The sequence below is a fragment of the Dipteris shenzhenensis genome, chromosome 4 (assembly GCF_047967505.1).
Source record: "Dipteris shenzhenensis isolate YYH24624 ecotype China chromosome 4, Dip_SZ_1.0, whole genome shotgun sequence".
Lineage (NCBI taxonomy): Eukaryota > Viridiplantae > Streptophyta > Polypodiopsida > Gleicheniales > Dipteridaceae > Dipteris > Dipteris shenzhenensis.
This window is the reverse complement of record NC_141599.1, coordinates 56,144,192-56,169,858: the sequence shown is the minus strand read 5'-3', so window position 1 is coordinate 56,169,858 and position 25,667 is coordinate 56,144,192. Positions and strand designations below refer to the sequence as shown.

The following is a 25,667-nucleotide window of genomic DNA, read 5'->3' as shown; positions in this document are numbered from 1 at the left end:
AGCTATCCTCGAATTCACTCAATACTCAACCATGCATAACAGGACCTTAAAAAATCTGTTACAAAGTTCAGCCCTTGAATTGATTCCTCCAAATTCTGTCTCATAAGAGTGGAGCTTTCAAGCATTTTCAGCCTACCTTATTTTTCTTATTATTACATCCCTTCGGCTTTTGTTTGAACCAAGGGATCCAACAAGATGTTGTCTGTTGATATTTTCTATATGCCTCAGCTCTTGACCCATCTGAAATCATTTTCTCCTCAACGTATAATGTGACTTTAGCCAGCACAGCTGAGTTTACAACAGTTCCTATGGTTGCCCAGAAATGCCCAACAACCCATGAGTACCCTGCCAGACCCCACCACCACAACTGCTCACCAAAATAATTTGGATGCCTGGAGTAATACCAAAGGCCCTTATCAAGGACTGGGACTGGAGAGAATCCAGTCTCCTTATATAGATTGTTCTTGGACACGAATTGATAGAGCTGTGTGTCTGAAAAGTATCCTATTATAATGCCCAGGGTACAAACCATGGTCACCACAGCATCATATATACTCCATTTCTTTTTGCTATCATGGGCGGCGAAGATAGGAAGGCAAATGCCAACTAAAAAGCACTGTCACATAAGAACATCAGAGCTCTCTCTCTCTCTCTCTCTCTCTCTCTCTCTCTCTCTCTCTCTCTGTTTATTTATTTATTTATTTATTTATGAGATGTTAAAAAAGTTCATCGTCCAGAATATAAGAAACATCCAGCAACTGACATACTGCTGTTGCTTATAAGGACAAAAAACCATAAAAAACAAAAACAAAAACTTCTGCCATCGCTTATAAGGACAAAAGAGTTAGCCTGTTTTATTTGAAATACTTGGTGCTTCGTTCAATATACCATCAGATGGAATATTGTAGATTCCTAGCTCATGCTACAACATTAAATGGCTCATCAAAAAAGGAACACCGAGAATCAGGAGGGCCTCCAAGTGGAACTCCTAACCCATAGTTGGGAAGTGCTCGCTCCAATCCTAGCCAAGCTGATCAATGACGCCTTCTATAGAGGCTTCCCCACTTCTGGACCGCGAACACCATCATACCCATTCACAAAGTTAGAGATCCCATGGACGCAAGCAACTACTGCACTATCATGGTGGGCCACTTGATGGCCAAGGTGTATGGGTCGGCTCTTGAGATACACATCAGAGAGTGCGCTAGGCTGCAGGCAGGCTTTAGACGACACTGGACCACATCTTCACCCTTAGGGCCATCAAAGAGGAGGCCACCCTATTGCTAGTTAGTTCCTATCGGCATGTTCTATTATCTGAGCAAGTAGACAAATATGATGTGGATTGCCGAAGGAAATTCAAAACTTTTGCACGAAGTCCACGGTCTCTAACATGTCTCAATTGATCGAGAATGCCAATACAGCTTATGCTTTGCTACAGGGCAGGACCAATGGTTTTAAGGGCAGCAAGAGAGAAGAATTCAAAAGGAGAGAAGAGTTCAAAATGGAGGACCTCAAACGGAAATTGGTACACCCTCGAGAGCTACTTTGGTTGCGGGACAACGGCGCGTTCTCAGGTCACGGCCTACCAAGTTGATGAAAGAGAAGAAACAGGTTCTTAGAGAGTAGAAACATCTAGAGGAGGGCCATCAGGTGCATGAATCCCCACACAAGAAGAAAAGATAGATCTCTACATGACATGATCACTGATAAGAAACAAGAAGATGATACAGAGCTTTGTAGAGCTTGGTTTAAATTTCATGATCAGACCGCTCTATTTTTCTTCAACCCAGATGCTAAGGCAAATATTATTTCTCCTAAGTTAGCATGTAAGCTAGGTATACGCCCCAAGGAGATGGGTTCACTTGCGCAAGCAGATATGGCTGCTACAGGGCTGAGTACATCCATCACTCGGACACTCCGTCTTCATATCCAAAGCTATGTTGATACCAAAGAATTTGCCTCTGCAGTAACGTGCTTTTGGGCATTCCATAGTGTTATCGTCATCGGGCTATTGTTGATACTTTCAATAAAACCATTACCCTAACTCACAGGTGAGACTCATGTGCTTTAAAACTCAAAGGAGAGTCCATTCCAGTTGTATCTGCTTCTGCAATTACTTCAATAATGAAAAAACATATTTCTGCGTATTTGATTTTTACCAAAGAAAAAGAGAGAGAAGATGCCGCCTCTTTCTAGTATGGATAAAGAGCGGACAGATTTCTTGTTTCAGTTTCAAGATTGTTTTTCTGGGTCTACCAAGGAACTCCCGCCCGAGAGGCCTGAAGACCATGCTATAGATATTATGCCAAGTAGTAGCCCTCCGAATATAGCACCATATAGGGTCAGTGCAGCCCAACGGGAAGAAATATTGAGCCAGGTAAATGAATTGCTGCAAAAAGGGCTGATTAGTTCTAGTTTCTACCCGTACTATTCACTCGTCCTTTTGGTGCAAAAGAAGGATGGATCTTGGCGGATGTGCATCGACTACTAGGCACTAAACAAGATCACAGGGAAGAACAGGTTTCCCATTCCCTGGATTGATGAACACTTAGAGGGGTCTTCCATTTTCAGCCACATTGATTTGAAGAGCGGACATCATCAGATCCACATTCAACCAGAAGATGTGCACAAGACGGCTTTTAGGACCACTATTGGGCTTTATGAGTATCTTGTCATGCCATTCGGGTTAACTAATGCTCCAGCCACCTTTAACAGAATAATGGACATGATTTTTAGAGAACACACGTCCTTTGTGGACGATTGTGTTTGAAGAGTTGAGAAAACATAAGCTGGTCATTAATGCAAAGAAAAGTGAAATCTTCATATAAGAAATTCACTTTCTCAAGCATATCATATCCAAGGATGGAGTTTGAATGGATCCGGCAAAGGTTGAAGCGATCAAGAATTGGCCACCAATCAGGAACATCCACGAAGTATTGGGCTTTCTTGGGTTGTGCTCGTACTATAGGAGGTTTATTAAGCTGAGATTGCTTCACCTCTGCATCCTTTGCAAAAGAAGGGAGTATCTTTTCGCTGGACTTCCAAAGAAATTGCAGCTTTTGAAGAGCTGAAAGCAAAGTTGTATTCTGACCCCGTCCTCCTCACTCCTCTCTCTCTTCCTCTCCCTCTACCCCTTTCCCTCCTCTCTCTCTCTCTCCTCTCCCCTCTGCTCTTCCCCCTTTCCTGCCATCTCTGGCGCTTCACCAATTCAGCCCCGGCCTCCTTCTGGCCTTTGCTTTCCCTTTCACTTTCATTCGCAATTCCAAGGACGCACCAATGGCCAAAGCCTACATGGAAAGATTGGCGACCATTGTAGGACTCAACGATACTTGACGCAAATAACCTTGCAGCCCTCTCTTTCCTGCAGCCAATGACACAGGTCTGCATCAGACGATTTTACCAGCTACATGACAACCAACTCAGCAGTTGGTGAAAGTTGGCCTCTCAGCCCGAATCTGAGCAATAGTGAGTGGCATCCAAAGTCTCAGAAGCATCCATTAAATCCTCATCATCCGATATCTCAATAATCATGCTGAGTTTTGTAGTACCACTGTTACACATTTGGCAAACTTCCTGATGCTCAGGAGTCCACTTCTCACCACACTGCATAAGTTTGTCCGCTTTCTGTTATCCATCATAGCCTTGGTGTGTTGTTTAAATTCTGATTTTTCATTTCCAACACTTGGCTTAGCATCAAATGACCTGTATGGCTTAGCATATGGCATCTTGCTGCTTGCAACAGTGGGAAACCTCGGAAATGGTGCTGCTTCTGATTTCCTTTCATGCCAATCAGTCACCTTAGGCTTCTTCTCAGCCTCATTTGCATTCCCATATGCGCTGCCCGCTGCCATCTTATACTTGCTATGCATGATATACAATCCGATGACACTCAACCCACATGTAACATGCGAGGTCGTTGGCCTAAAGTCTTTCATGTGGAGCATCAAGTTGCTATGCCTTTTCATGCGCGGAAGGACGCAAGTGGAAATGCTCCTGAAGAAGAGGAGGAGATCTATTGGGATGCACAACAAACAATTTATGCTATCTCTTTTCATGCCTTGATGGCAGCCAAAAGTGCTGAAACTATTAGATTGAAGGGAAAATTAATGGCAAGACTGTTCACATACTTGTGGACAACGGTAGCACTCATAGTTTCATCAATTCTAAGACATTAGAGAAGGTGGGACTGATTGCTACTGAGATTGATCATGGGCTAAGAGTAGAGGTCGCAAATGGACAACATTTGATCAATAAATTTTGTTGCCAAGATGCAATGATCAAGCTCTCTAAAGATTATGAATTTACTGGGGATCTCTTGGCACTGGACATGGGCCCAATAGATGTTGTCCTAGACTCTGATTGGTTGAAGTCATTGAGTGAAATCAGCATGGACTTAATGCCCTATCACTCAGCTTTGTCCACGAGGGTAGAACTATAGCATTGCATAGCATTGCCAATCCTAAATTGTAGGTCATTTCAGCAAGGCAGTTGGCCAGAGAGCTCAAGAAGGAGCATGCCCTCTATGCATAATGCATTGAATGTGTCGGTATCTCAGGAAGGTAGCATTCCCCATGTTGAGGATTGTGATATGCAGCAGTTGGTCTCGGAGTTTGCTAATGTATTTCCTGATATGCCATTCCAATTGCCTCCAAGAGGGATGTGGATCGTGCCATTGTTCTAGAGCCTGGCAGTAAGCCCATAAACAAAGCCCCATACTATCTCTCTAAGGTTGAGCACAAAGAAGTGGCAGTATGAGTGCAAGAACTACTTGAGAAGAACTTCATCTCTCATAGCAATTCTCCTTTTGCCTCCCCGGTGCTTCTAGTGAAAAAGAAAGATGGATCGTACCACATGTGCATTGATTACAAAGATGTAAAAATGGCCACTATCAAGAACAGGTTTCCAATCCCCATGATGACCTGTTGTATGAACTCAAGGGTGCTCAGTTTTTCACGAAGATAGATTTGAGGTCTGGTTACCATCAAATCAAGGTGAAACAAGGAGATGTGCACAAGACAGCTTTCTGCACAAAACGGGGCATGTATGAATTCAAGGTGATGCCTTTTGGATTGCCTAATGCACCGGCCACCTTCCAGGCACTGATGAACAAGTATTGTAGCCACTTCTTTTCAGATGCATGCTAGTTTTCTTGATATTCTCATTTACAACATGGATAGACAGGAGCATATCGAGCATGTGAAGCACGTGCTGCAAATTTTGAGGATGCATCAGCTTTATGCAAAAGCCAGCAAATGCACTTTTATGTCAAAGGAGGTTGAGTACCTCGGGCATATTGTGAGCAGACGTGGCATTCGGGTGGATTCCGCAAAGGTGAAAGATTGACCATAGCACAAAATCCCACCCAGTTGAGAGGAATTTTAGGTCTTGCTTCCTTCTACACGCACTTTATTCACAAATTTGCCAAGAGGGCAGCTCCTCTTACTGACCTCTTGAAGAAGGATGCTTTTCGGTGGTCAAAGGAAGCACAACGCAACTTTGAAGACCTGAAATTTGCTCTCACTCATGCACCTGTCTTGGTATGCCCTGATTCATGGCATTCAAGAATAGTATATGCAGAATTCTAAGGCAGCTCCCATATTTTCAGATTTGCAAAAGCCTTCTAGTCAAGGTCATACGGAATTCAAATTGCATAATGGGCTGTTGTGGTGCCAGAACAAAATTTATTTAGTGCCACACTCAAAATATAGACAGCTTGTTTTGCAAGAAATGCACTCCTCTCCCATGGCTGGACATACGGGTGTCACTAAAACATACAAAAGAATCAAGTAGAGCTTTACCTGGGAAGGCATGTGGAGGGATGTGGTTAAATACGTGGCTGAATGCTTGCCTTGCCAACAGAATAAAGTGAACAGCAAGTTACCCGCAGGTTTTTTGCAGCCATTACCCATTCTATTTTGCAAATGGACGCACATAGCGATGGATTTCATCCCAGGATTGCCTTCTACAAAGAGGGGATGGGACAGCATCTTTGTTGTGGTGGATAGGATGACAAAACAAGCCCATTTCATACCCACTAAGACCAGTATTCAGCAGCAATTCATTGAGCATGTCTTTAAGCATCATGGTTGCAAAATTTATGGGTCACTTTTAGCAGGAGTTATTTACAGCAGAGGGTACGTTACTCACACCTAGCACTGCTTACCATCCTAAGACTGATGGACAGTCGGAAAGGGTGGACAAATGGGTGGATGAATATTTGAGGCACTTTTGTCATGATACTTAGAAGTCTTGGGATAAATGGTTGGCACTCGCTGAATTTTGCTACAACAGTACCAAGCATCTCTCCATTGGCATGAGCCCATTTGAGACAACCTACAGATGCAAGGTCAGGCTGTCTTCTTCAATTGCTGACATGGCTGTGAAAAATCAGCAAGCACGGAATGACTTGGAGAGGATGAATGCCCTTCTGCAGTTGGCAAAAAAGAATATGCAAGATGCCCCAGCCAAGCAAAGAAATATGTGGATGAACGCAGGAGATACTTGTCTTTCAAGGAGGGAGATTATGTGCATTTGTGTCTCCATAAGAACCGTTATGCCTCGCTGAAAGGTAATACCAACACAGCTTGCTCATAGGTATTACGGTCCTTACAGGATCATCCGCAAGGTTGGGGAGGTAGCATATCAGTTGGAGCTACCCAGTACCTCCAAGATCCATGATGTTTTCCATGTGTCTTTGCTGAAACCACATGTGGACAGCATGTCCATGTTCTTCTTGAGTTGCCACCTATGGATGAGGAGGGCCACATCCTCTATGTTCCAGAGCACATCGTGGGTTTTAGAGACCATGTACTCCGCTCTTATCAAGTGGTGGGACTCCCTGAGGATAAAAATCATGGTAGCCAGAAAGCATTGTCCAAGACCCACCCGTATCTCCTTATATAGTCCCTCCACATTTCCCACCTAAGAGGCCTCTAAAGGTCCTCTAAATTCCCTTCATTACAGCCATCCCTTCCCATAAAATTTAGCCCTCAAAATTTTACAGCATAGCTGTCCAAAAAGAGTGCAACAAATAGCAACTACTATCAGTACCGTAGTCCCATCCACCCCTATTTGTATACCTTTTGATGTGACATCTAATCTTATCCACTCTCACCTCCTTCCTCCTACGTGCTGCCTATACTCTCTCCCAATCTCTCTCTATCTCTCTTCCCCTCACTCCTTCTCTCTCTTCCTCTCCCTCTACCCCTTTCCCTCCTATCTCTCTCTCCTCTTTCCTCTCCCCTCTCCTCTTCCCCTTTTCTTGCCATCTCTGGCGCTTCACCAATGCAGCCCCAGCCTCCTTCATTGCATGCTATGTTTCGGATCACGAGGCAAAATGGGAGCAATATTTGCCACTCATTGAGTTTACCTTTATCACATGGTTCTACATGAAAGGCTCCTTTCAAGATTGTAGAAGGATCCGCCCATTCTACACACCAAAGATAAAATCTTTGAAGCTGATAAGTTTGTGGAAAACTTGGATGAGGCTTATAGGAAAATCAAGATCACTCTCCAGAGATCTCAAGATAAGCAAAAGAGAGCTGTTGATCGTCATCGTTGTGAGCTACAATTCAAAGAAGACAATTGGGTTTTCTTACGCTTCCACAATGCACGGCTAGAAAAGAAGGGGAAAGACAGGCTGTATGTTAAGCTTGGTATTGTTAGAATTATAGATATAATTCAGCAGTGACCAAAGTAATATAATAAGCTAGTTAGGGGCACTTTTCCCTCTTTAAGAGGTTTTTCCCCCTAACCGCAATTAGTTCACTAACTATGGTTAGTGACTACTAAGGTTTTGTCACTAGGACAAAACCTTATCTTTCTCTCATTGTGTTGTACTCTTACACTCTTCTATTGCAACTCAGCTTTCAGCTTCCAAGCTTCCAGCTCTCACTCTCTCTTGCTCCCTCTCACTCACCATCTCCTCACATTTGGTATCAGAGCGGGTTCAAGAGCTCTGTGCTCCCTGCTCCCTTCAGCTCCTACTCTTTGCCTCCAGCTCCAACCTCCCCGTTCAGCTCCAGCTACAGCCTGCATCATCTCGTCCGTACAGTCCGTACGACTGTACGGAATCCTGCCGTACAGTTGCGCCGTACAGATCAGCTCGCCGTACAGCTCTGCTCCCGTATAGTTCCGTACTCCATCATCGTCCGTACAACGCCTTGCAGACTTGCTCACCGTACATCGTCGGCGGTACATCGTCGCCAGACTATACGGTTAGCCGTACAGCGCTGTATAGCTCCCGTACAGTTTCGCCGTACAACTCGCCATAGTTGACCGTACCTGCGCCGTTGCAGTTCGTCATCGTATAAATCGTTGTCACCGTACTGCACGCGTGGAGCCCCGTTCGTACCAGACCTGCTGCTTCTGTACTTGTCGTACCAGATCGTAAGTACCGTACCGTACCAGACCATACGTGCAGTCATTGCTTCCGTACTTACCGTACCTTCCGTAGATCTGCGTGTAGATCTACGGTACCACACGTGTGGCAACAACCTGTTCATCCATACAATCTGTACTTGCAGATCTGCACAAGGTTTCCTTCATCTGCAGGTGATCTTTGGCAGGCACATCTTGCAAAAAACCATAGTTTGGCTCAGTTTTTGGGAGTACATTTGGGGCATTTTGTATGTTGCAGACATTGCAATCAATGTGTAGTTTCGGAGCTACATCTGGAGCAAAAATTGCAGATTTTGTCTAAAATTTGAGGCTTTTGCAGACAGATCTGCAGATCTAGTTTGAAATTTGGGGCTTTTGTTCAAAAATTGCAAATTTGGGGCTTTTAGTAATTTTGCCCCTTTCTGGTTGCAATTTCAAGCCACAAATTGGGGCTTTTGTGTTGGGAGAGCATTTTTTGGAGTATTCAGTTCATACTGCCTTTCTTGGAGTGTTTGAAGCACTTTTGGCAGATTTTGGAGAGTTTTTGATGCTTGGTCAGATTTCTGACAGTGCAAGTACAGAAATCTAAATTGCATTTACAGCCCGTGCTTGGCTGTGTTTTTTGGGAGTTGTGCATTTCATTCCCAGTAAGGGAATTCAGCTTTGTATTTGCTTCAATCTTTTTCTCAGATATGACCCATCAAAATCAGAATGAGTTCCAGTTCGGTGGTCTTTCACAAGAAGACAAGTTGGATGATACCAACTACTCCCTCTGGAGTTTCATGGTACGTAATATTCTGATTTCTCGCAATTTATGGGATTATGTCAATGGGGATGAGATCCGACCAGCAGACATTGCACCTGCTACCCCACCTCAGCAAGAAGGTGGAAGAGGTCGTGCACAGGGTGCAGCTGCAAGACAAGTTGTTGGTGCAGCTACAGTCACTACTCCAGAGCAGAAGAGATGGGATTCACGGGATGCCTTAGCTTTGTCATGCATCTCTCTTTCAGTGAAAAGATTTATCATTCCGCATATCCGATCGTGTAAGACCTCCAGGGCAGCATGGGATATTTTGGAAAGCATGTATGCAGCTCGGAATGATGCAAGGGTATCTTTCTTGAAAAGAGAGTTGAGTAATACACATATGGAAGAGGGTGACTCCATGTCAGTCCACCTCACAAAGCTACAGGATCTCAGAGAGCAATTGTTAAACATAGATGAAATTATTCCTGATTCAGAGATGATTACAACCACTCTGAATTCTCTTCCTGAGTCTTATCTCAGCTTTCATACTTCGCTGAACTTATCATTGAGGGGGGGTGCAAATCCTCTCACTTTTCATGAGTTGATAGGACTTCTGCTTCAGGAAGAGCAGACCAGGAAAAATTTGGCTTCACGTGCAGGTGAACAAGCCATGCTCTCAAAATTTAAATAAAAAACAAAGGGACAGGCAAAGACATCAGTAAATCAGCCTTCCAGTGGGTCAGGACAGCCTTCACAAAAGGCTAAAAATGACGCAAGTAAGCCCAAGAAGAAGGGTTTTTGTCATTACTGCAAAAAGCCAGGTCATCACATAGCAGAATGCAGGAAAAGGCTTGCAAAAGAAAAGAAAAACAGCTCAGGTATGGCTGTTTCAGATTCAGCTCCTCATGCATCTGACAGTGGGGATGCTGCAGCCAACTTTGTTGGACAGGATTATGCCTTTTTATCTTGCATTTCAGATTCTAGGTTGGCTGTTCCAGATGCTCGGGATAGTACAGCCACTTGCAGTGATGATACATATGCATTTTTGACTTGCAGTTATGACTCGTCTACAGATGCATCTGCTTTCAGTGTTAATGAAACACTGAACACATGGTATTTTGACAGCGGTGCATCCAAGCACATCACTTCTAGGAAGTGTCTTTTTACTTCCTTGCATCCACCTCCCGTTGGTAAGAAAGTCACTTGTGCCAACAACTCATCATATTCAGTACGTGGCACAGTAGAGGTTGAGCTCACTGCCATTGATGGCTCAATTTTCAGACTTTCAGATGTCTTATATGTGCCTGGCATAACCAAAAATCTCCTTTCAGTGTCCACTCTTAACAGAGGGGGATTTCAGGTCATCTTTGAGGATGACAAATGTGCTGTCCGAGACAGGGAAGCTGACTATGCCTTAAGTTTATCTGGTACTCTGCTGCGTGGGCTTTTTCAGCTTGATATTTTGGAGAAAAGAGCAGCCCATGCTCTTGCAGTTTCTACCCCTACAGCTGCCATGCAGAATGCAGAATTATGGCATGCCAGATATGGCCACATGCATTACAACAGCTTGATGACACTTCAGAAGTTTTCCATGGTTGATGCATTGCCACCTCTTGAGATACCTCCTCCACATGCCTGTGAAGGGTGCATTTTAGGTAAGATGCATAGATTCCCCTTCAAGAAGGATGGTTCAGTTAAAGCTGTCCGCAAATTACAGCTTATACACAGTGATGTCTGTGGTCCCATGAGGACTCCATCGTTGGGTGGTCATCTCTACTTCGTTACATTTATTGATGACTACTCCAATTTTACTTGGGTTTATGAGCTGAAAAAGAAATCTGAAGTGTTCACGGTGTTTAAACACTTTTCAGCCATGGTAGAAAATGAAACCGGACTCAAGATACAGACATTACGCACGGATAGAGGTGGGGAATACTTGTCTGCAGAATTTGATGCTTTTCTCAAAGGCAAGGGTATTGTGCATCAGCTCACAGTCAAGCTGACCCCTCAGCAAAATGGCAAAGCTGAGAGGAAAAATAGAACCCTCATGGAGATGGACAGATGTATGCTGAAAAGCAAACACATGCCTCACAAATTCTGGCTAGAGGGTTTGATGTGTGCCAATTACATTTTGAATCGGGCTCCCACTAAGGCTTTAAAAACAAAAACTCCTTATGAGGTCTGGAATGACAGGAAGCCTTCAATGGATCACTTCCGAGTCTTTGGGTGGATGCCTTGCTTATGCACATGTGCCAGTTGAATTTAGGCACAAGTTGTCGCAAGATCATAGTAAGTAGAGATGTGATATTTTCTGAAAATTCAGCTCTCACTCAGGCTGAATTTCAAATGCCTTCGTCTTCAGAGGATGTCTTTGAGGGGTTGCTACCCATTGCCTTGGGTTCCCCTGCTGATTTTTCTGATGCAAGTCAGAATTAATAGTAACCTCCAGATGCTTCAGTTCCGCCACAAGATGTCTTGCCCCCTCCGCAGGCAGTGGAACAGGTGGTGCAGCAAGAAATTGCAGACATACATGCAGCAAAAACAGTCCCAAACTGGCTGTTACAGACTCTCAGAGAGAGTAAAATTGATGCTCTGTTATCCAGCAGGACTCGCAGTGCAGCAAGGCACATGGAAGGTGCTAATTCAGTGGAATCAGCATATGCAGGTACTCTCCTTGATGAGGAGGAGCCTGCCACATTCGAAGAGGCAAAGGATAATGTGCATTGGATGAATGCCATTCACGATGAGTTGCAGTCCATTGCAAAAAATCAGACTTGGGATGTTGTAGACTTGCCACAGGGTAAACATGCCATTGGCACACGATGGGTTTTCAAGGTCAAACGGAAGCCAGATGGCTCCATTGACAGATATAAGGCAAGGCTGGTTGCTAAAGGCTATGCTCAGAAAAAGGGCATAGATTATGAGGAGACATTCGCTCCTACATCCCGGATGACCACCATCCGATCAGTTATTGCAATGGCTGCACATTTTGAGTGGAATGTTCATCAGTTGGACATAAAAACAGCCTTCTTAAATGGGGACTTACAGGAAGAGGTGTATGTCAAACAACCTCCGGGCTTTGAAATTACAGCAAATGCACTTCAAGTATGCAGGCTCAACAAAGCTTTATACGGGCTGAAACAGGCCCCTCATGCATGGTATGCCAAGATATATGCCTTTTTGACCAGCAAGGGGCTGCACAATAGTCCTACTAAGAGCACCCTCTACATCAAGATGGATGGGGGGGAAATTTTAGTCATCCTTCTTTATGTCGATGACTTACTGCTCACAGGGTCCAATGAAGAAAAAATTGCAGATTTCAAAGCTGATTTGCAGACCAACTTTGACATGTCAGATTTGGGGCTGCTTCACTTTTATTTGGGGATCCAGTTCTCTCATGAGAGACGTGGCACTGTTATGTCTCAGTCCAAGTATGTTCAGAAACTCTTGGATAGATTTAACATGCATGAGTGTAAGCCCATAGCCACTCCCATGGAGCCGGGGCTGAAACTCACAATGCATGATGCAGGAGAATCAGTTGATGCCACACTTTACAGTCAGGCTGTTGGATGCCTCATATATCTCTGCAACACTAGACCTGATATTCAGTTTGCAGTATCTCAGGTGAGCAGGTACATGCACAGCCCAAAAACTATGCATTGGCAGGCAGTTAAGTGCATCTTCCGTTATTTGCAGGGCACAAAGTCTTTTGGCTTGCTATTTCCCAGGGGGGGTGACTTGCAGATGCATGCCTACAGTGATTCAGATTGGGCTGGTGATTATGACACTAGGCAGTCCACTAGTGGCAATTGTTTCTTTTTGGGTAAATTTTGCATTTCCTGGCTGAGCAAGAAACATCTACAGTGGCTACCTCATCATGTGAAGCTGAGTACAGGGCAGCTTTCACAGCAACAGTTGAATGTGTCTGGCTGCGACGTCTATTTGCTGATCTTCATCTGTCTTTGGAGGGTGAGATAGTCAAAGTGCCATTGCAGTGGCAAAGAATCCAATGTTTCATGCTCGCACGAAGCACATTGAGGTTCACTATCACTACGTCAAAGAGAAGTTGCATGCAGGAGAGATCAGTATGATCTTTGTGTCCACACATGACAACGTTGCAGATATTTTCACCAAAGCACTACCACATGAAAAGTTTGAGGCATTTCGCAGTGCCCTGAACTTATATCCGTTTGGTGATTGATCAGCCTTGTACATGACATTGGCACACTGCAGGGGGGTGTTAGAATTATAGATATAATTCAGCAGTGACCAATGCAATATAATAAGCTAGTTAGGGGCACTTTTCCCTCTTTAAGAGGTTTTTCCCCCTAACCGCAGTTAGTTCACTAACTATGGTTAGTGACTACTAAGGTTTTGTCACTAGGACAAAACCTTATCTTTCTCTCATTGTGTTGTACTCTTACACTCTTCTATTGCAACTCAGCTTTCAGCTTCCAAGCTTCCAGCTCTCACTCTCTCTTGCTCTCTCTCACTCACCATCTCCTCACAGGTATGAGGTATTATAGTCCCTTACAAAAGATCAATGGAAGATTCACAATGCATTTCATGTGAGTCTTTTGAAACCGTTTCAGAGAGATGTGCCAGAGGATATGCCTTCTGATAAACAGCCTGAAGTTGAAGAATTGGACGAAATCTTGGTTCCGGAACAGATTCTGGCACACAAGGAACGCAAAGTAGAAGGTAGAGTTATCCATCGCTATCTGGTTCAGTTCAGAAGCTATCTAGCTATTGATGCAAAGTGGATGGAGGAGGGTGAGCTGGCAAATTCACCTCAGTTGTTGCAGCTCTACCTAGAGGCATTGCAGCTTGAGCCAACTTCGGTTGGGGAGCATTCCCTGATGCTCAAGAGGGGGGTAGCACTTCCACTCCCTTTGTTCAGACCGCTCCAGATATCTAGAGGTCGCTTGGTGATACTGTCGGTCTCACCCCAAGGTACCGCTTGCTGACGGTATATCTGCCGCGCGAGACTTTTGGATCAGTGTACTAGTCACTGTCAGTTTATATTTGTATATTTGGAATGGCTGGTTATCTCAAGCTCTACCGAGCCATCCATTGTTTTTTATTTTTATTTTTTCTATGCTGTTTATGATGTTTCAAGCACATATCTCAATAGGTACCTGTAATATTGGCACAGCCTGCCACTCAATTTTAATTTTTCTGATTTTTGTGCTTCTATTTTGAACCAGCTGTGTTTCAAGAGGGGGATCTATAGGAATTCGCGGTGACTGACCTAGCCTCAAACTGATTGAATTTGTAAAGGACACTTCAGTGCAATTAATTTCATGGGCCAAGGCAAAGGACCTGAGGGTTGGAGAGGGGTAAAAATCCAGTGACTTGCAGGGCAAGCAAAGGCAGCAATTATTGGCTCAAGTGGATTGGGGGTTAAGCCAGGGCTGGTTCAGCTTTCTCTCATATCAGAATCTCGTTTTTCTTGCTTCCTAGCTATCCACACACCTTCCGGGAGCCAGTTTGTCAAATATGCCATCACCCAGGTGCCCTACTAGGTTCCGACAGCAAAATCACACCTCCCAGAGGCTGCTACAGGAATTCGCACTTCACCAGGACCTTCTCGAGGGCTTATTTCTGAAATCGCAATTCATCAGAGTGCTGCCAGGGCATGTGTTTCCAGTTTGTGCACTGATTCGGGCTTCCTTCCGCTTCCAGACAAGGCGATTTCACTGTTCTGTGTGTTCCAGGGCTGATGTTGAAGAAATCACAATTTCCAAGAGCCTACCAGGCTATTCTGAAAATCGCAATTTAGCAGAGGCCTCTTCTGGCCAATCGCTTTCAGTTCTACAACCGGTTTGTGCAGTCTCAGTGATCTCCAACAGGTCGCCTTCAGCTTTTCTCATCTACCACGCCATCTAGGTGCTTCCAGGCTTGGCGATTTTCCTCCGCCAGATTTTTAGGGTGGATTTTGCTGATTTCCACCTGCACGGATGCCAGAGATCTTGTCTAGGGAAATTTGTTTTCATGCTTGCTGCTTTCCTAGGGTTTCCCGAGCTTTCCTGTCAGTTGATTGCTTTCCAGAAGAATTCCTACTGTCTCAAAGCTTCAGATCCTATTGCTTTAAGCAACTGGCCTTTCTGGAACAGCCAGTGTGTGGTTGTTTTGCTTGCCTCCGTCTTGCTAGGACTCCCTTGACGGGGATCAGAGCTAGCAAGACAAATTGGGCTGATTTCTCTCCTGCCAGGGCTCCCTCAGCCAAAATCGGAAGAAGGGCTGACATGGAATGTTGCACTGGATTGGGATGACTTTTATGTGTTTGCATAGCAGGATGGAAGTGCCTGTGAAAGTTCGTTGTCCGTTGGCTGATGCACTGCAATGCTTTCTTGTATTTGAATGCCTTCTGAATAAAAGAAAAAGAAATACCAAAAGGGGCGCGAAACCTCCTTATTGGGTTTCTTACACTCAAAATGAAGAAATCCAAAGACAGGTGACCAAACTACTCAACAAAGGTCACATTCGGCCCAGTCGCAGCCCTTTCGGATCTCCTGTACTACTTGTGGAAAAAAAAATAAGTCAATGCGCCTCTGCATTGACTACCGAGCCCTCAACAAGCTCACTATCAAAAACAAGTATCCATTGCCTCGCATCGATGACCTCTTCGATCAACTTCTACACGCAACACAATGCTCAAAGATTGATCTTTGTTCACGTTATCATCAAATTCGCATACGAGAAGGCGATGAGTACAAGACAGCTTTTCGAACAAAGTATGGACACTATGAATGTTTGGTCATGCCTTTTGGGTTAAACAATGCCCCGGCCACAACGACATCTTCAGGCCTTTCCTCAATAAGTTCGTCATCGTTTACCTCGATGACATCCTCGTTTTCAGCAGATCCCTACATGAGCACAAACAACGTCTTCACCAAATTTGAAGTTCTCAGCGCAAATTCTCTCTACATCAACGTTGAGAAGAGTGAGTTCTTCAAGACCCAACTCGAACATTTGGGACATGTTATTTCAGCTCAAGGCAACTCTGTGGATCCCAAGAAGGTAGAGGTAATCCAAAACTGGCCTACTCCTAAGAATGTTCATGATGTCCGCTCTTTTCTCGGATTGGCAAACTTCTACCATACAAAGGTCTATCAGTTTTCCAAAATCGCAGCTCCTATGTCCGAATTATTGAAAAGCACAGCAATTTTTCAGTGGTTTCCCGAAACAGAGTATAGTTTCCAACAACTCAAGCAAGCACTCACTACCACACCAGTCAAACAAAAGATTTCCTCATCCTATTCTTATATGGACGACCTTCTGTATTATCAAGATCGCGTCTGTGTACCACATGACAAGGATATTCGACGTCTTTTGTTAAAAGAGCATCATGTAGTTCCTTATGCTGCCCATCCAGGCATCAACAAGACTTATAGGTTACTCAGTGCAACATACTACTGGCCTTAGATGAAAAGCGACATCATCAAAATAATTACATCTTGCTTATCTTGTCAACAAATGAAAGCAAGCCGACGACTTCCAGCAGGACTTCTTCAGCCTCTTCCAGTTTCAACTGAAAGGTGGGAAAGTATTTCCATGGATTTCATTACAACACTACCACGATCCTCCAGAGGTAACACTCAGATTATGGTAATTGTTGATCGATTGTCCAAAATGGCACACTTTGTTGCTTGCAAAAGAAGTGCACAGGCTTTGGACGTCGCCAAACTCTTCAGACAACACATCTTCCGACACCATGGATTGCCCAAGAATATCGTATCCAACAGAGATCCTAAGTTTACCAGTCACTTTTGGATTTCACTATTCGAATCTTTGGGTACAACTCTACTGTTCAATTCCGCGTACCACCCAGAATCAAATGGCCAGACTGAAAGAGTCAACCAAGTTCTGGAAGAAATGCTTCGACATTATGTTCAGTCACGCCTAGCAGCTTGGAAAGAGTATCTACCACTCCCTGAGTTTGCTTATAATAACTCTTTCCATAGTGCCATTAGCATGACTCCATTCCAAGCAGCTTATGGACACGTGAAAAGCGCAAGAGCGGTATCAACGGTCTGTCAACAAACATAGACGTCACCTGGAATCATAGTTAGGGGAAACGGAAACGGGAAAACGGGGAACGAAAACGGAAACGTTTCAATATTTCTGGGAGGGCTGAAACGGGAAAACGCCACGTCAGCAAGGGAGGGGAGCAGATGATGATGGAGGGCTCAAGCAAGCTGCAGGAGAGAAAGGAGAGGAAAGGAGTGAATGGGGCTGAAGGAGGGCTGGAAAACCTTGAGGATGGAGAGAGTATGAGGCTGAAGGAGTGGAAGGAGGCCAAAATCGAAAGCAAAAAGACAAAAAACAGGACTGGCGGCAAATTTCGCCTAATTTTGGAGACCTAGCAGCCTGTGTTGTCTAAAACAACACGTTTCAAGGCTCTGAAACGTGTTTCAGACTGGCTAAAACGTTTCAGCCAGCCGCTTCAGAGTCCTGAAACGTTTCAGACCTTGAAACACGTTTCAGGAAACGGGGCTTCTCTGAAACGGCGTTTCAGCCCTGGCTGGGCTCTGAAACGCGTTTCAGCGTAACTGTGCCTGGAATTTGACACTGGTGACATGGTGCTATTATTTGTAGCCCCACATCGCTATAAGACAGTTAAGTCTATGTTTCCTAAGTTGCGACGAAGATACTATGGACCTTTCCGGATCATCAAGAAAAATTCACCTTTAAGTTACAGATTGGAATTACCACCATCATGGGGTAAAATCGATGCATCCGACATTTCATATTTCTTGGCTAAAGACGTACATTCCAGGCAATGAAGCAGTTCCTCCTGTAGGTGATTATGTCCCAGAAATCAGAGACGATTATGTTCTCCTTATTCCCGAGCGTATTCTAGACCATCGAGAGAGAGAGACTCGACATCGACTTATCACGGAATTCCTTGTTCTTTGGCAAGATCTGAGCAACTCCGACGCTACTTGGCAATCTAATGAAGACTTACAGCAGTACCCTGACATTTTACATCAGTTCATTATCTCCACCAGGGTCTTATTTTGAGTGGGAGGGGATGTCACAATCTGTGCTGTATTCCTTTCTCTATATCTTAGACTTATGGATGGTTTGATGAATGGACACTTGTGGAAGGGTATGCCCTTTCGACAGGACACTTTCTATGAGGCACAACCCTTCACAAGAGACATTCTATGGAAGAGACACTCCCATTGTAATGTACCCTCTCATCAAGGGTCACACCCTTCATAAGGGGTACACACCTCTTCATGCACATACACTTTGGAGTACACACCTTTTCGTGTGTGACTCTTCACTCTCTATATAAGAGAGGCCCAACTGTATGGATGACACACTATAGACACTCAAGCAATACAAATATTCCTTGCTCTCTGCTATTTCAGTCTCCTTTTTGTTCCTTAGCACATTTCTAAATTTATTAAATATAGGATTTCTTACACACTTATTACATTACATTGGCCACTGCCTAGAATATATTAATAATTCTAACACCCCCCTGCAGTGCCAATGTGGTGTACAAGGTAGTGATCAATCACCAAAAGGAGATAAGTTTAGGGCACTGCGAAATGCCTCAAACTTCTCACGTGGAAGTGCTTTGGTGAAGATGTCTGCAACATTATCATGTGTTGACACATAGATCATAGTGATCTCCCCTGCATGCAACTTCTCTCTGACATAATGATAATGAACCTCAATGTGCTTCGTGCAAGCATGAAACACAGGCCTCTTTGCCGCTACAATAGCACTCTGACTATCAGTGAGAATAGGAGAAGAACCCTCCAATATGAGACGAAGATCAGCGAACAAATGTCGCAGCCAAACACACTCAACTGTCGCTGTGAAAGCTGCCCTGTACTCAGCTTCACATGAGGAAGTAGCCACTGTAGATTGCTTCTTGCTCAGCCAAGAAATGCAAGCGTTGCCCAAAAAGAAACAATTACCACTAGTGGACTGCCTGGTATCATAGTCTCCAGCCCAATCTGAATCACTGTAAGCATGCATCTGCAAGTCACCCCCCCTAGGAAACATCAAGCCAAAAGACTTTGTGCCTTGCAAATATATGAAGATGTGTTTTATAGCCTGCCAATGTGTTGTCTTTGGGCTGTGCATATATCTGCTCACCTAAGATACTGCATACTGAATATCAGGCCGTGTATTGCACAAGTAGATGAGGCATCCAACAGCCTGGCTGTAAAGTGTGACATCAACTGATTCACCTGCATCATACATAGTAAGCTTCAGCCCCGGCTCCATGGGAGTGGCAATAGGCTTACAATCATGCATGTTGAACCTATCCAAGAGCTTCTGCACATACTTGGATTGAGACATAACAATGCCACCCTTGTCTTGTATAAACAAGATCCCCAAATAAAGATTTAACATGCCCAAATCTGTCATGTCAAATTCAGCTTTCAACTCAGCTTTGAAATCTGCAATTATATATCAGGAGATGTGTCTAGGACCATGAGCAAAAAGCTGTATCAACAGAAGCACATGGAGGTACAGTAAGAAGTCACTCTCAGGAGATATTACACGCAAGAAAATCTTGTAGGCTGGATTATGGTGGCCCACAGTATTAAACAATGCCCACAATTATGCAAAATCATGCCTACCTTTCCAAAGAGATGATAGACCAATGGATAGTGACAGCATGCCACACCAACCCATCCTTCCATTGGGTCCATTTCAAAAGTGGGGATTGGACTTTATTGAACCAATCAAGCCTCTAGCAAAATATTCAGGTAATCAATATATACTTGGTGCTACTGATTATTGCACAAAATGGGTAGAGGCTGTTGCACTCAAAACATGTAAAGCTAGAACAGTTGCACATTTTCTCTACCATAATATTGCTACCAGATTTGATGTTCCAATTGAGATTGTATTTGATAGAGGGACCCATTTCATAAACAAAACAATTAGAAAGATGACCAAAATAAACATGATATTGCACAAAAAGTCTACAGCATATTACCGACAAGCCAATGGTTTGGCTAAGAGTACAAACAAGTTAATGAAAAAGGCTCAATTTTCCATGGGCTACTTTTTTTTGAGTGATACTCTCACACACCACATGCGAACACATAAGGAGTGGACGTAGCCTTGGAAATAGCTTTGGCTGTGAACATCCTCGAGGATTTGAGCATATACATCCACTTAGGAGGGCTAGTGCCCTATCGCTTGAGTTGTCGTTGCTCCGCAACATCGTCTACTTGAAGCACAACCATCATGAGTTTTGTGCTTGGACATAAATGTACCTCTTGCAACATGTATGTTGTTGGGCTCCCTCATTTGACCCCGTCAGCAGCATGTCATCAACATAAATAATGATGACTAAAATATCCCCCCCATCCTTCTTGATGTAGAGGGTGCTTTCCGTGGGACTATTGTGTAATCCCTTACTTGCCAGGAATGCATCTATCTTGGCATACCATGCACGTGGGGCTTGTTTCAGCCCATATAAAGCTTTGTTAAGCTTGCAAACCTGAAGTGCATTGCCAAAAAGTTCAAATCCAAAAGGTTGTTTGACATAAACCTCTTCCTGCAAGTCCCCATTAAGGGAAGCTGTTTTTATGTCCGACTGATGGACATTCCACACAAAATTTGCAGCCATTGCAATAACTGACCATATGGTGGTCATCCGGGATGTAGGAGCAAAGGTCTCCTCATAATCTATGCCCTTCTTCTGTGCATAGCCTTTGGCAACCAGCCGTGCCTTGTACCTGTCAATAGACTCATCTGGTTTCCTTTTTACCTTGAAAACCCACTTGGTACCTATGGCATGCTTACCTGGTGGCAAATCCACAACATCCCAAGTCTGATTTTTCTCTATGGACTGCAACTCATTGTGCATGGCTTGCATCCAATGCACATTATCCTTTGCTTCTTCAAAAGAGTCAAGCTCCTCTTCATCAAGAAGAGTCCCTGCATAAGCTGTCTCAACTGAAAGAGCTCCCCCTGGTGCCTTACTGCACTACAAGTCCTGCCAAGCAATGGAGCCTCAAGCCTACTCTCCCTGAGAGTCTGAAGCAACCAATTCGGGACTGTTTTGGCTGCGTGTATCTCTTGAATCTCTTACCTGACAACTTCATCCACACCCTGAGGTGGTACAAAATCAGCCGGTGGCTGAATCGGGGCATGTGGATCTGGAGGAGGTTGCTGTAAATTCTGAGTTTCAGCAGGGGAACCAAATGCTATAGGAAGCATCCCCTCAAACACATCATTTGAAGAAGCTAGAATCTGAAATTTAGCATGTGTATATCCTGAATTTTCAGAGAATATAACATCTCTACTAACAAAAATCTTGCGTGTACCAAGATTGTAGAGACGATAGCCTTTGCTTTGTGAACTATATCCCACAAAAATGCATTTGAGTGCCTTATCTGACTTGTGTCGAACCTCCACAAGCACGTGGCATATGCAACACAACAAAAAACTCTGAAATGGTCCACTGAAGGCTTTCTCCCATGCCATGCCTCATAGGGAGTTATTGTCTTCAAAGCCTTTGTAGGAGCCGGATTCAAAATATAGTTGGCACACATGAGGCCTTCAAGCCAAAACCTGTGAGGCAACTTCTTACTTGTGAGCATGCATCTATCCATCTCCATGGCAGTGCGATTCTTCCACTCAGCTTTGCCATTCTGTTGAGGTGTAAGCCTCACTGTAAGCTGATGCATGATGCCTTTCTCTTTCAAAAATGCCTCCAATTCATGAGACATATACTCTCCCCCTTGATCTGTGCGAAGTGTCTGCACCTTGAGTCCTGTCTCATTCTCAACCATAGCCACAAAGTGTTTGAAATGCATAACACTTCTGATTTTGCCTTGAGACCATAGACCCAAGTGTAGTTGGTGAAGTCATCTATGAATGTAACAAAATAGAGATAACCCCCAAAAGCAGGTGTCCTCATGGGACCGCAGACATCACTGTGAATAAGCTGTAATTTACGTGTAGCTTTCACTGCACCATCCTTCCTAAAGGGAAGTCCATGCATCTTGCCAAGGATGCAACCTTCACATGCATGAGGAGGAGGCGACTCCAAAGGAGGCAATGCATCAACCATATCATGCCTCTGAAGTGTCATTAAGCTACCATAGCTCATGTGCCCATACTTGGCATGCCATAACTCTGCATTCTGCATCGCAGCAGTGAGAGTGCTAACTGATAATGCAAGATCGGATCTTTTTTCATATAGATCAAGCTGCTGAAAAAGACCCCGATACAAAGTGCCAGACAACATCAAAGCATAGTCATTCTCTTTGTCTCTAACTACACACTTGTCATCATCAAAAACAACCTAAAATCCTCCTCTATTGAGTGAGGACACTAAAAGTAAATTCTTCTTTATGCCTAGCACATAGAGAACATCTGAAATTCTGAAATCTGTGCCATCAGTGGATGTGAGAATAATGTCTCCCACTCCACACACTGAATAAGAAGAATTACTCGCACAAGTCACCTTCTTTTTTGTGTGTGGAGGATGCAAAGATACAAACAGACTCTTCTTGAAAGTGATGTGCTTTGAAGCATCACTGTCAAAATACCAAGTATGAAGTGTCTCATTGACACTAAGAGAGCATGCATCCTTTGAAGGATCATAACTGCAAGTCAAGAAAGCATATGGGTCATCATTAGTGGCTGTAGCATCTGAACTACCCACTGAAAAAGTGCAAGACAGAAAGGCATAGTGCTCTTCCACAAAGTTGGCTGCAACATCCCCCCATCATGAGAATGGCTGATGCATCTGACACAACCATACCGGAATCCCTTTTCTTCTCTTTGGCTATGCGCTTCTTGCATTCTCCAATATAAGGACCTGGCTTCTTGCAATAATGACAGATGCCCTTCTTTTTTTGCTTATCTGTATCACCCTTTGCCTTATAAGAGGACTGTCCTGAATCAGCTTTATGCTGATTTGTGGGCTGATTGGCATGTGGCTTTTGATGTCCTTTACCCTTGGGCTTGAACTTGGAGAGCATGGCATGCTCGCCAACCCGGGTTGCCATATTTCTGCCTCTGTTCCTCCAGTAACAGAAGTCCTACCAACTCATGAAAAGAGAGAGGATTGCTGCCCCCCCTCAATGACAAATTCAGTGAGGTGTGGAAACCGAGATAAGACTCAGGAAGAGAGTTCAGAGTGGTGGTGATCATCTCTGAATCCGGATTGACTTCATTAATATTCAGCAACTGTTCCCTCAAGTCCTGAAGCTTTGTGAGGTGAGAATTCATGGAATCTCCCTCATCCATATGCGTATGGGAAAGCTCTCGCTTCAAAAAGGAAACTCTGGCATCATTTCTTACTGCAAACATACTCTCTAGTATCTCCCAAGCTGCCATAGATGTCTTGCATGACCGAATGTGAGGTATAATGAACCTCTTGACGGAAAGAGAAATTACTGAAAGAGCTTGTGCATCTCTAGAGTCCCAAGCTGAAGGTCCCATTCTCTCTTGAGAAGGGAGAGCGGCGCTACTTTGAATCAGTCTACAGCAAGATACTGGGAAAGGTCTGGTGCTGTTTTGGGCTGGATCATGGACAACACTGATCTCTCTCTCTCTCTCTCTCTCTCTCTCTCTCTCACACACACATACAATCACATGGTTCCCTCAAACAATGCCCACCAGTATTCATCTTCATTAGCTTGCTTCCTTCCTTAACACAATAAGTCCAAAGGTCATAGATGCTTGCTCTTTTAGAGGGTAGTGTTCTCATCAGAGCAATCTGTGTTCCATCATACTCCCAACTCAAAGCATATCGCACAACCGACAACTTTGAATGGTCGTTAAACACAATCTCTCTCTCTATTTCAGTGAGATCTATATGCAATAACTCCTCTAATCTTTTGTTTGGGTTTCACTACGAATGATAATAGGAAGTCCGCCCTAATTCCTCCATTTTGTGCGTCCCCTTAAGAGCTTCCGAAGAAAAAAACAGATGAGATAAGCAGAACTCACGTGCTGAGAGACGTAAACGATAAAGAACGAAAGCCACCACCAATGCTTAGGGTTCTCCTTTCGCATCTTAGCAAAGCGCCAATCCTCTCTTTCTCCCCACTGCCAATTTTCTCTTCGAAAATAGGAGTGAGTGAGACGGATACTCCATAACCACGTAAGAATCAAGACTACTCGAGATCTCAGGCGATCGCTTCGTGACTGTGGATGAACCGCATAAAAGTGTGCCATGAGAACCGGCAAGATCGTCCAGTATGGATCGATTAACTACATCAAGAAGCGCACAAATCAGCGTTCCGCTGAAATAACTGAAATTGGGAATACAATGTTTAAACAAGGCTTCAGTAAAAGGCGACCTATGGACCAGGAGTAGTAACGCACCCAGGTGCTACGCTGGATAAGGCTGATTATCCAAAAGAGAACATCGACATTCAAGAAAAAAAGTAAATTGATGAGACCCATCGGATGTCGGGAACACCAGCTACAAATGCGTCCCCAAAGGCCATTGGCGCAGATCGAAGGTGGAGGGCATCGATGGAGGAAAACGCAATAGAAGATTATAGAGGGGAGGGGGACGCATGCTGCGAGCAGACCATTTCGTAAGTTGCGGGTGGTCGTGCTGCTGTTGCTCCTTTTCTTGGCCGAGCGATCATGCCACTGAAGCGCAGCCCTCATGGTCGCACTAGTGATCGTGATGTATTCGATAATGATTGTGATTGTCTTTCAAGCAATGCTACGTACCTCAATGGATGGTCCCTATTTTTACTCTCAGCTGTCTCCATGTCTCCATGTCTATCTCTATCTGTGAGAGCCTGTTCACGTGAGAGAGAGGAGAGAGAAGTTTTTGTTATTTGGGCCAAAGAATGATCGGCTAATTTTTGTGAGCATCTTCGTTGTCTTCAGTTGCTCGGAATCTTCCTGACTTGGGGAAATGTCACATGCTGTATGTACTTTGAACAGTCCCGCGAGCTTCTGGAGGGAATCCGCGACAGGCTTCTTGGTCCCTATAGTTGATGAGATTTAGTAGGTTTTGGCGCCAATCTCAACACAGTGCTGGATGTTGTTTTTGTCGGTTTTTGCTGATTCTTGCTGCCTTGCCGATCCAACTTTATCTATCTTTTCTTCTCACTTCTTACTTCTGATGTTATCTTACTTCTTCTTATCCTATCTTATCTTACTATCTTCTTATCTTCTTAATCTTATCTTATCTTATCTCATCTTATCTTACTATATATTAAGGAGGGAGGGAGGCAAAACTCTCCGAGGTGTCATCTCAAGAGAGAGTCTCAAGTGCCATGTGTCACATGGTTGGAGAGTGGAGGGTGCCACGTGTCATGCAGCTAAGACTAAAGAGGAGGAGAGGTGCATGCTCCAGAGGGAAGCTGGCGGGGAGTGGAGGGAGCATCGGCCTTCATGCCAATTTGAATTAGCTTCCTCTCGTGCTCTGACAGAGCTCACACAACTACAAGCCTAGTCGCTGACTTCTTTTAGGTTGCTTGCACAACAGGCCAACCCCTGAAATGTTTCCCTCCCAATGCTAAGAGTCTCACTCTCTAGCGACTTAGCATCTGCCACTCTATCTCTCGCAGCATGG

At 44.2% G+C, this 25,667-nt stretch overlaps 1 protein-coding gene across 1 annotated transcript; it reads right to left on the bottom strand.

The window, feature by feature from the left end:
- On the bottom strand, window positions 1–25,167 carry LOC147903086 (3-oxo-5-alpha-steroid 4-dehydrogenase (DUF1295)). Its single transcript, XM_087373315.1, has 3 exons — window positions 24,455–25,167; window positions 24,077–24,340; window positions 1–616 (listed from the first exon to the last, which is right to left on the bottom strand). The coding sequence occupies exons 1-3, from the start codon at window positions 24,746–24,748 to the stop codon at window positions 128–130; spliced, it is 1,047 nt and encodes a 348-aa protein (XP_087229441.1). The 5' UTR covers window positions 24,749–25,167; the 3' UTR covers window positions 1–127.
- Window positions 25,168–25,667: the final 500 nt, after the last annotated feature.

What these genes read in the sequence shown, in the direction of transcription:
- LOC147903086 (XM_087373315.1), bottom strand. Translation starts at nt 24,748, where the DNA reads ATGAGGGCTGCGCTTCAGTGGCATGATCGCTCGGCCAAGAAAAGGAGC. An exon ending in TTATCCAGCGTAGCACCTGG is followed by an intron (nt 24,341 to 24,454) that starts GTGCGTTACTAC and finishes TTCTTGATGTAG; the next exon opens with TTAATCGATCCATACTGGAC. An exon ending in TCGTTTACGTCTCTCAGCAC is followed by an intron (nt 617 to 24,076) that starts GTGAGTTCTGCT and finishes CTTATGTGACAG; the next exon opens with TGCTTTTTAGTTGGCATTTG.